This window comes from Amphibalanus amphitrite, unplaced genomic scaffold (genome assembly GCF_019059575.1).
Source record: "Amphibalanus amphitrite isolate SeventyFive unplaced genomic scaffold, NRLGWU_Aamphi_draft 000978F_arrow, whole genome shotgun sequence".
In the NCBI taxonomy this organism is placed as follows: Eukaryota; Metazoa; Arthropoda; class Thecostraca; order Balanomorpha; family Balanidae; genus Amphibalanus; species Amphibalanus amphitrite.
The window spans coordinates 212,847-223,810 of record NW_024882472.1 but is presented as its reverse complement, the minus strand read 5'-3'; the positions used below and the strand labels follow the sequence as shown (position 1 = coordinate 223,810).

At 49.2% G+C, this 10,964-nt stretch overlaps 2 protein-coding genes across 3 annotated transcripts in view; one reads left to right on the top strand and one right to left on the bottom strand.

Moving 5' to 3' along the window:
- Positions 1–2,632: 2,632 nt before the first annotated feature.
- Positions 2,633–6,090, top strand: LOC122368820. Its single transcript, XM_043343079.1, has 3 exons — positions 2,633–3,230; positions 4,533–4,686; positions 5,022–6,090. The coding sequence occupies exons 1-3, from the start codon at positions 3,112–3,114 to the stop codon at positions 5,673–5,675; spliced, it is 927 nt and encodes a 308-aa protein (XP_043199014.1). The 5' UTR covers positions 2,633–3,111; the 3' UTR covers positions 5,676–6,090.
- Positions 6,091–9,557: 3,467 nt separating this feature from the next.
- LOC122368822 (heat shock 70 kDa protein 12A-like) overlaps positions 9,558–10,964 on the bottom strand; it is a 33,627-nt gene continuing 32,220 nt past the window's right edge. For both annotated transcript variants that reach the window (XM_043343081.1, XM_043343082.1), the window contains exon 13: positions 9,558–10,239. In XM_043343081.1, the coding sequence (XP_043199016.1) occupies positions 10,141–10,239 (99 nt within the window). In that variant the 3' untranslated portion in view covers positions 9,558–10,140. The remainder of the gene's footprint in view (positions 10,240–10,964) is intronic.

Here is a 10,964-nt window from a genome sequence, read left to right as displayed (position 1 = left end):
CTACAGGGTGGAAAGTAATTACGCGAACATGTATTTTCTTACAATTTCGCCCGTCAGTGGAGATTTTGTATGAGCGCCGGCTGTTATGGAACATGACTGGTCGTGTTTGTTGTCGCCTCATCTAACAAAAGTGACCTTACTTTGAAAAATGACTTGGAAGGTCTACAACACCTCTCGGCTTCGAGTGGTGCTGACGCTTTACGCTGCTCAAGACCAAAATGGGCAAAGAGCTCAATTTGAAGTTGCCAGGGAAAGCGTTTGTGATTATTTTGGCTGGATTGGTGCGGAAGGGACTCGGAACGGTCTCGGCACCAGTATTACTCAATTACACCTTTGGTTGAAGCATAATAAAACTTGAGAGGACTTAAAAAGCAAAGCCGTTGGCGGCAGTAAAACCTCGGCGAATTCAGGCGCCGAATGGGTGGTCACCATTTCCGCGACCAAACGACAACAGTCGACCCGAAAACAGGCGAAATGGTTTACTTTGGCGGGGTACCCGGTCTAAGGTATCACGATTCATACATAAATCCGTGAAAATTCGAAAATCAAGCCGTACAAACAATCGAGATGGCCAAAATTCATGAATTAACAGCAGGATTGTCAATTTAAGTTTTCTAAAGACCGCCAAACCTGAACAGAGGAGGACAGGCAGCTGGCTTTGTGGTTGGGTGAGACATCTTCGAAGCTATTTCATCCGTCAAACCTGCAGAACAACGCGTTGGGGACTGCTGATGCGTCCGACGTCCCGCCCGTCCCAACCTTCAAACATCCGGCAAAGGAACACACATCAGCGTGTTATGAGCGCCCGGATGGTGTCAGAATTGCATGTAGTGACCAACAAGGCTACCTAAAATAAAGTATACAACTAGTGGAACATCCTTCCAGACGAGTCTCTTTATCTAATCCATCAATGCACCAAAAGGGGCAAAATGATTGAGCGCACTTTTGTGCCCGACGCAAAGAAACTCTTCTTCATGATTGATAAAGTCCTTCCTCTCACGGCCAAAAAGACGCAAGACTGGTGCTTTGAGAACTCGTTCTTCTTCTGGGCATATAATGGTCAATCTGGGAATAGCCCAGACCTCAATTTGATCAAAAATATCCAGGCGACTCTTCAGGAGAGCGTCTAAGAGCTGCTAGTAGCCACCAACATCGATTGCCTCACCAGACAGCTCCAGGAGGCGTGGACTAAGCTTTTGCCAACAGTGCTTGACATGCTCATGTCAATTATGCCTGAACGCCTTTGTCAGTGTATCGCACATAAATAGGAATATATGAAAAGATGAAATTTTCATGTTACCGACGCTTTTTCCATTGCTATAAGACGAAAAAGTATGTTCGCGTAATTACTTTCCACCCTGTAGTATCCATTACGAGTCTCACAACTTGTTTATCTCGGATTTTTCCTAAAGGTCATATGAGGTCAGGTCATGTTCGTGACCTCACCATTATAAGTCAATGGGAAAAACGAACACTGCTATTCTGGCGCCAGGAACGATCTCAAACTATCTCAAGCACACAGAATCGTGATTTGATGCACTCTTTGCAAGGTTACATGCGTCACTTTTGCAATGTTGACCTTGCGTGACGTCATCAAAGTCATATTAGTTTTTCGTTAATAACGCCCGATCAAATTGAGCTAGCGAGTCGGTAAAGTCACCAATGGACGCAGAAAAACCTGCCGAATCGAATGATATGTGACATGACTTCGTTCGACCAACTTCGTGACCTGGGGGCGCTGACCTGACCGTGACCTGAGGTCAACACCCTAAGCTGACCTGACCCAAACAAAAAGTATATCATTCGACGCGCCTGAGCTAGGCGAACACGATGCTGCCAAAACCGCGGCTCTGCTGCCGTTTTTGGCGAAGTTATTCACCAAAAACTGAACCGTACCTTGGGGCATTTGACCTGACCTCAGAGGTCACCGGTTGACCTAGGACCTTAAAATCGGGTATCAATCTCTGCGTCTCGTAACGGCGCACACGCTCGTTTTTCCGCGACGCACTAGCTCTACCAGGGGCGAAACGGCGAGGGGGGTCGTGCCCCCCCCCCCCCTCCTCGGCCGGCGCTATATGTAGAAAACCAATAGGTCCGGCGAGGGTTAAACCACTCACATTCAGCCCCTCTTCTCGCCCCACCTTCACCCTCTCTCTCTCTCTCTCTCTCTCTCTCTCTCTCTCTCTCTCTCTCTCTCTCTCTCTCTCTCTCTCTCTCTCTCTCTCTCTCTCTCTCTCTCTCTCTCTCTCTCTCTCCCCTCTTCCTTCATCTCTCTCTCCTCCCTCCATCTCTCCCTCCTCCCTCCATCTCTCCCTCCTCCCTCCATCTCTCCCCCTCCCTCCCTCTCTCCCTCCTCTATCCTCCCTCCTCTATCCTCCCTCCTCTATCCTCCCTCCTCTATACTCCCTCTTCTATCCTCCCTCCTCCCTCCTCCCACCCTCCATCTCTCCGTCTCTCTCCTCTCTCTCTCTCTCTCTCTCCCTCTCTCTCTCTCGCTCCTCTGCTCTGCCCGCTCTGTCCGACTCGGGGCGCCTCCGGCGCTGTTCTGCCGCGCCGAGTGCAGCGTGCACGGGTCAGTGACCGCTGCACGCTGCCGCGGAGGGCGGCTCGGACCGCCGCGCCGGCCTCGGTGGTCAGTGGCAGCAGCTCGAACGGTGGCAGCAGCCGGCCTAAGTGGTCAGTGGCAGCAGACCGATCGGCCTCAGTGGCAGCAGTTCAGCCGGCCTCAGTCGCAGTGACAGCAGCGGCTCGTCATCAGTGACAACAACCAGCCTCAGTGACAGCAGCTGCCCGGGAGGCCTCAGTGGTCAGTGGCAGCAGCAGCCGGCTTCAGTGGCAGCAGTAGCACGGACGGGGACAGCAGCAGCTCGTCATCAGTGACAGCAGCCAGCCTCAGTGACAGCAGCAGCCCGGGAGGCCTCAGTGGCAGCAGCAGCAGTTCGGCCGGCGCCAGTGGCAGCAGCCGGCCTCAGTTGACGGTCAGTGGCAGCAGCAGCCGGCCTCAGTGACGGCAGCCGGGTCGCAGTGGCAGCAGCCGGCGGCAGTGGCAGCAGCGGCAGCCCGGCCGGCCGGCGCTGATGTGACGGCCCGCTGTAGGACCGTGCTGCGACCATGGCGCTCCGTGGCTGGCCCCGCGCCGGCCTCCTCAAGACGGTGGCCTCTGCGGCCCTGCTGTGGGTGTATGTGATGGTGGTCACCCGGATGGAGCGGCGCGCGCCCGCTGTCAGCAGGTGAGACGGCCGGGGGCGCCGCAGTGACGGCGGCACCCAGCGCCGCGGGGGGGGGGGGGGCGCCGGCTGACCCGTCCTGGAACCAGGTGGCGACTTTGTGCTGTCGAAACGTGTGATGCAAATGGACATATTTTTAGGTGACACACAATTTCGATGTATGTACAATTTGTACATTGTTTAAACTGATGCATGAAAGAATCATAACAGAAAGTACCCAGATGTTTATGCCAGCGCAATTTTTTTTAGCTTTTCCTCTATACCAATTTGTTCATAAACAATTGAAATGTGTCTTACAGCAGTGATCACGAGAAGGCTACCTTATCTTTTGCCTATGTCCTTTTTCAAAGGGTAAAGCGTTGTGAGTAAGGTCATCATGATGATTATAACATTTATAAGCATATTTAAAGTGGCCCAAACCTAAATTTAGTCGGAATATAATGACGAGATTACAAAATTGGGGTATATTCCAGCATGACTCTAGTCTTTATCAACCCTCTTCACCTGCGGTCGACGAAGAGGCGTGCTCGGATATACCCGTATTTTGTAATTTTGTCATTTTATTCAAATTCAGTTAAGGATTCGGTGAATTAACATATGTTTGTTGATAACCCTTGTAATACTTGTAAATGTATTTAAATATTGGTTTAGTTTAGATCACGATAGTCATTTATCTTAGAATAATAGATAGGCTGTAATGTTGTTATTTTTATGTCTACCATTTTATTAAAAACTGAGCATGGACCTGTTTTGGCACTATTATAAGGCGTAATATTTTTATCGTTTTGATAGTTTTGCTAATAGCAGTAACAAATGAAAGAAGAGTCTTGATAATAAAATGTTATGTGGTGATTGCTATGTTTCACAGTCTGGTCGATATACCTACGTTCACAGCGGCCGCGACCCGCTGTGAATGTTTCACAGTCTGGCTGATATACGTTCACAGCGGGCGCGACCCGCTGTGAATGTTTCACAGTCTGGTTGATATACATTCACAGCGGGCGCGACCCGCTGTGAATGTTTCACAGTCTGGTTGATATACATTCACAGCGGCCGCGACCCGCTGTGGATGTTCACAGTCTGGTTTGCACGTTCACAGCGGCCGCGACCCGCTGTGAATGTTTCACAGTCTGGTTGATATACGCTCACAGCGGCCGCGACCCGCTGTGGATTTTTTACAGTCTGGTTGATATACGCTCACAGCGGCCGCGACCCGCTGTGGATGTTTCACAGTCTTGTTGATATACGTTCACAGCGGCCGCGATCCGCTGTGGATGTTTCACAGTCTGGTTTACACGTTCACAGCGCCGGCGACCCGGTGTGCCGCGCGGACATGGAGGTGCGCGCGCTGCCGCCGCTCCCTGAGGACGACTGGGTGATGCTGAGGAAGCTGTTCACCTACCTCACCAAACCGCACCCCAGGGCCTGCCACAAGAAGGCACGCTTCGGTGGATACGGCGTGAGTTGGACGGGTTGCGTGGCCGAGCTCCCTGAGTTTTGAACTGGCTTTCTCTTATCTACGTGAGGCCTTCAGCAGGTAGTGACCTATAGGTATGGGACTGTCTGAAGCCAGCATTGTTTTTCGAATCTCTTGGAATCCATCAAGGCTAAGATCCGCAGAACTACAGGCTCCATGCCAGTATAGTTGGGGGACAGATAATGGTTTGTCCCCGTGACGCGTCTTATGGTCAGTGGTCTGACGATCCTCCCGCTGTGTCGGGACCCGACCACTGGTGGCGGCCGGGTCCCGACTCCAGTCGTCAGTCGCTGACCGATCGCTCCTCTCTCGCGCAGGCCCGCAGGCTGCGGGACAACCGGCAGGTGCAGGACGGCCAGAAGTACGTCTGCATGGACGGCGAGTTCACGCTGCACACCAGCCGCAGGTGTCTGGTCTACTCGTTCGGCATCTCCACCGACTGGTCGTTCGACTGGGACATGGAGTGGTTCGGCTGCGAGGTCCTCGCCTTCGACCCGTCCATCGACGTGGCCAGCGGCTCCATGAACGGCACCATCTCGTTCCTGCGGTACGGCATCGGCGCCTGGGACCACGTCACGCGCGAGGGCTGGCAGATCCGCACGCTGGACACGTTCATGCGCTACCTGGGCCACCAGGAGCGCACCGTGCACTACCTCAAGATGGACGTGGAGTTTGACGAGTTCGAGGTGCTGCGGCAGCAGGTGATGCTCGGGCACCGCTCGCCGCTGGCCACCAACGTCGAGCAGCTGGGCGTCGAGCTGCACCTCACCTCGTTCCTGCCCGTGTGGAAGCACATGACCTTCTACCGGGAGATGTACAAGACGTTCCTGGCGCTCCAGGAGATGGGCTACTATCTGTTCCACTACGAGCAGAACGAAATTATTCAGCCCGACATGGTGGTGCCGGGCGTTGAGGGGCAGCTCGTCTCCGCCATGGAGGTGGCCTGGCTGAAAACCAGGTGCGTCACGTAGAGCGTATGAGGTCTGTGATGTCCTGTTCGGTTTATCACTGTCTGCAGTGCTGCAACTGCGGTGGAGCAGCGCTGTGTCAGCTGCCCCGCTGTGCCAAATGTAAAACAGCTGGCAAGGACACGACAACTATCAGATGAAATGCAAAGAAACGTGCATTGGCACAATATAAACAGAACGCTTATGTTCGAGCTGGTGAGCAGACATCAATAAATGGCAGGCCATAGCTGAGGCTGGCATATACGGATTAGTCAGTTAAGTCGTCGGAATGTGGCGAGAGCTCGAAGAATACGGTGGTGAGAGAATAACCTTATGTCAATGAAGGTTTTACCGCACTCAAGTGCATGTGTTTCGAGGGTTTTCGAGCAGCCATGCTCACGCGAATGCCGATGAAATAAATCTGCCCCTGCAACAAAAACTATGCATTGTGTCGCGGGTTACGTTGCCGCCCAGTAATCCAGAGACGCGAGAGAGAATTCCCCTGTCTAGGTTTCCCCGAAGTGCGCGTTTCTTTTTTTTCCCAAGTTTTGGTGGGGATATCCCGGCATTGTGGGCAGTTACCGCGCCGGGAGATTAGGACGAATGTTACATAACTTCCACAGCTGGATCGTGCTAAAGACGTCACGTGACGTTACCGAAAGAGTGGGTCACGCCTCTGCCCTCCGTCTGTCACGAACTCGATCACGTGGGCATTCGCGTTTTATTGGCCGTCTCACCGCACTGGCTTTCCATGAGCTGATATAGGCAGGTTCCGGTCCCACATGGTGAATAATTTCGCATTGCAATGATTTCTGATGGCTGTTATGTAATCGGAAATTCTCAAAGTCTCTCTTTGCGCACTAAACCATTGGTATGAAGGCCATCAGTAATCTACACGCAGCTAATACCGGTGAGGTGAGTAGCGGGGCCGTTCCAGAGGCGGCCCCGGTGAAAGTGTCAAATACCTACCTCCCACGCGACGCTGCTCTTCGGTTCCAGGACAATGACCTGTATCCTCATGTGTCGGCTTTTACAATGGTGGGCACTGGGCACTCGTAACTTGACCCGGACTTCGATAACGATAACTCGATAACCAAATCAGTCACTTCGATAACACGATAACGATAACGATAACTTCAAAAAGAAAGAAATTGAAAGGATAAAATATTTGAAAGGAATACAACTTCTTATAACATTTGGTTCACATTTGGTGCAGATTTGGTCAAGTTACGTGCATTCACTCGATAACCCGCGTCGTCAAAACGGCTAATATGCAGTGAGCAGATGAGGTCTATGAACCCAAGTCCAATGACACACATGCATGGAGTACTTTTTTATGGAAGCAATATGTTTTTGCTTTGAGCTGAGGCCTAACTTTAAGTTGCTGTATTTCTATACTCCTGGACGCTTCGCCAGTGCGTCTTAACCCTATTCCTGGCGGGCTCCGCCGGGACAAGAAACTGGCGGGGGGGGGGGGGGGCCGATTCGGCCCCCCCCCTGAGATCTCGAGCGACAAGCGGTAAACGGCATCGGATACGCACGACCAAGATCTACAATTTTTACAAAGGTCATTTTCAGGTCAGGTCAAAGATGACGTCACAGGGGTCGTAAAAGTCAAAATGGCGGCGCTAGATATGGAGAGAGTTTTTCTCGAATAACTTTCGAATTAGTCAAGATAGGAACAAACTAAGGGCATCATCGTGATCCTCTCGTCAATCCGCATCGAATGATATACATGTTGACCTCGAAAGGTCAAGGTCAAAGGTTGACCTCAGGTCACGTGACCTCGAGGTCATCATGTATATCATTCGATGCGTCTTGACGAGCTGAACACAATGAGACCATCCACGCGTCTGTATCTTGTTCCTGTACGGAGTTATTGGCCAAAAACCTTTGGTGACCTTTGATGACGTCACATGACCTCACAGCTGCCCAACAGCAAAACAGACCTCAAGGTAGTGAAGGTTGATCGTATATGAAGTCATGTATGGTATATGGGGCCATTCCGACCCGTTTTAGTGGTAAAACAGGGAGTTGATTTTTCCCCCATTGACTTATAATGGGGAGGTCGCGAAACTGACCTGACCTTAGGTCACCGATATCAAAATTCCGAGATATACAAATTGCACATACTGGTACCCTAACTAAAGCCTGAAGAGAAGAAATTGATCGGTCAAAAACTCTAGCTCTGGCGTGATTGCAAACTTTTCTGAGATAGGGTCACCAAACCGCCTGTGGTGACCTGACCTGAGGTCAGATCAACTCAAAATTTTCAGACATGTTGCGTAGAAGCCTTTTAGGAAAAGTCAGAAAATTTGAGCTTCCTAGCTCAACGCGTTTGGGAGAAATAACCAAAAAACCTCAGGGGGGGGGGGCTCCTGAGGCCCCCCCCCCCCGCCAGGAATAGGGTTAATGACCTGTTAACTGCGTATTGTTACACGGTGTGAAGTGGTTTAGAATTTCTCATAATAGCGAACCATGCTGCGGTCATGTCTCTATGGAGACGTCGATCTTTGTTATGTTTGGCTGTATTTCTCTTACGTCTTTCGTAAACAATAAGAATATATCACTACGTAAGCACAATACAATTTCTAAATGCACATGATACAAGGCATGATACATGATACATACATACTTTACGTTGGGTACAGCTTTCAGTATTGAGGATTTGTTGCCAACATCACAATAATCGATCTGTGTTGATGCATAAGTCTATAGGCTGTTAACCCGCGCCCAGATGGGGTCTGCCGAGCAACGCGGTCTGATGGGGGGGGGGGGCATTTTGGCCCCCCCCCCCCTCAGATCTCGAGAACCACGCAACATAGCGACAAGCGGTAAACGGTGTTGGATAGTCCCAGCGGGGAACTACCTTGTGACCTAATTTCATTGACCTCGGTCAAACCGATGACGTCACAGGTCAGGTCAAAGGTCGAATTTTCACCGTTTACAGGCATTTCAAGAAATGCGTTATAAAATCGAGTAAAATGCATTTCATTGAAAATCATCGATGGAGAAATGTTCTTCAAACACATACTTTGCTATTTGAGGTCACTGATACCAGGTCAGGTCACAGAGGTCAGGTCACTGGGGGGGTCACAATATGAAAGTGTCGTGTGATACATGTTTTATGGTCCATTTTACATGACAAATGCGATTATGTGGGTCAGACAGACTTAAGGGCCAGCTTAGGTCACGTTTTGGTCAAGGTCAGGTTAAGGTCAGGTCAAGGTCAGGTCAAATTAGGTCAAATTTCAAAGTTGATATTTTGCATAAAATTGGTATCGATTCGATGCAGCTCGTCACGGGGAGTTCAATGGTGGTCTCTGTTTTGCGCTACGAGGTCTAAAATTGCTAAAAATTGAGTTCAAAAAATTTGACGTCATCAATTTTTAACAGTTTTTTCGCTATAACTTGGCCAAAAAAAGAGGTATCGATCTAAAATTTGGTATGTATATCGAAGAGCGCAGGGACTATCACATATATTCCGGTTTTTTCGAAATTCGAAATTTTTTGGAATTTTTTTGACTTTATCTAAAAAAAATCATTTTTTTATTTTGGGGGGTCAAAATCCCAAAATTTCGAAAATCCGAGATAGCAGTTTTGTAGCGCCGTCTTTTCTCTACACAACCACATAAAGAACTTTAAAATTGCTTGTTAACTGTAGAATTGGTGAGCGTTTCAAGATGTCATGTTTTTTGCTCATTTTTGCTCGAACATGACCTCAGTTTGACCTCAATAACTCCTGACCTGAGGTGACCTGTGACTTGAAATTTTGTGTGAAGGTGTCAAATTGATGCCCAGTAAGGTACCTAAAATTTGGCGGCGCTGCGCGCCGCCGTTTTTTCGCTATTTAAGAAAAACCACAGGGGGGCCAAAATGGCCCCCCCCATCAGGGCGCGGGTTAAAAAAGTGTAGAAGTGTACGCAGTACGCACGAAACTTCTTATTTCCATTGGGTCATTTTACTGGAGTGTCTTTGTCAATTAACTAGTTATGATCCCCAAACACATGGCTGACCAACCGTCCAATGCTGTGAGAGCTGTGCATCAACTTGGGATTTTTGTCAGTTATTATCTCACAACGTCACAAAAGTTGTGGCTCATGTTTGACGAAAATGTCAGTAAGATGATGTCAAACGATGGTTTCATTAAAGCCTCTATGCATGTTGCATACCTAATTGAAGAATACTATGCGGCGTCAAGCTCTGCACAATATCATGACATAAGCATTTCACGTCTTAATTAACACAGACATTGAAACAATGCACGAAACAAGCACACAAATACACACACAACGATGCAGCATGTGTGATAAACGCAGCAGATGACCACGTAGTTTGATGCAGTATTTGCCTCATAATACACTGTTAGCGGCACGAGCAATGTTTCGATGATTGTTTTTCCACACCGGCGACAGATGGCAGCAGGCGTGGTCCGACTGCAGAGGGCAGCACCGTCTGACAGAGGCTCCTCTGTGTGTGTGAGGGCCGCTCACAGGTTCAGGAAGTTGATGTGCGCCGTCACAGAGCGCTGGGACACCAGGTCCACGGCCGACGCCAGAATCTCCGTGTCACCGAACCGCATCCGCACCTGGCCGAGGAAACACGTGCCGAAAAACGGGCGCCCGTCGTCAGCGGAGGCAGGTAGAGTTAGTAGGCGGGCCCTACCGGCTCATATGGATACTATCGCGATGTGGGTGGATTTTTTTCAAGGGACTAGGATCCTCAGCAGGAGTATGAAAAATAACCTCTTGCTCATATCTGAAGGAATTAAAAAATTAAAGACCAATATATATTCGGGCGTGGCCCTTCCTCAGTGGTACAGTGTTACAATGGAACAAGAGAGACATATGTGACACACATGAGACTAAATACATTATTTTGAATAAAATCACTCACAGATATTTTGCATGCGCTTCCAAAATAGGTGTCGATCTAGATTTACTTGGCAGGAAAATGAATGGTTGCATGAAACATAAATTAATACAGTTCGATATGATAGGGATACCTACGCTTGGTCTAAACCTTGTTATACATATTGCCAACATTTACACATATTACGTCGCAAGCTTCCACAAATCAGCGTCTTGTTCACAGTACATATGAGTATGATACCTATTCAACATACTACCACACCATAACATTGATCGTATATCGTATATCTGTGAGTGATTTTATTCAAAATAATGTATTTAGTCTCATGTGTGTCACATATGTCTCTCTTGTTCCATTGTAACACTGTACCACTGAGGAAGGGCCACGCCCGAATATATATTGGTCTTTAATTTTTTAATTCCTTCAGATATGAGCAAGAGG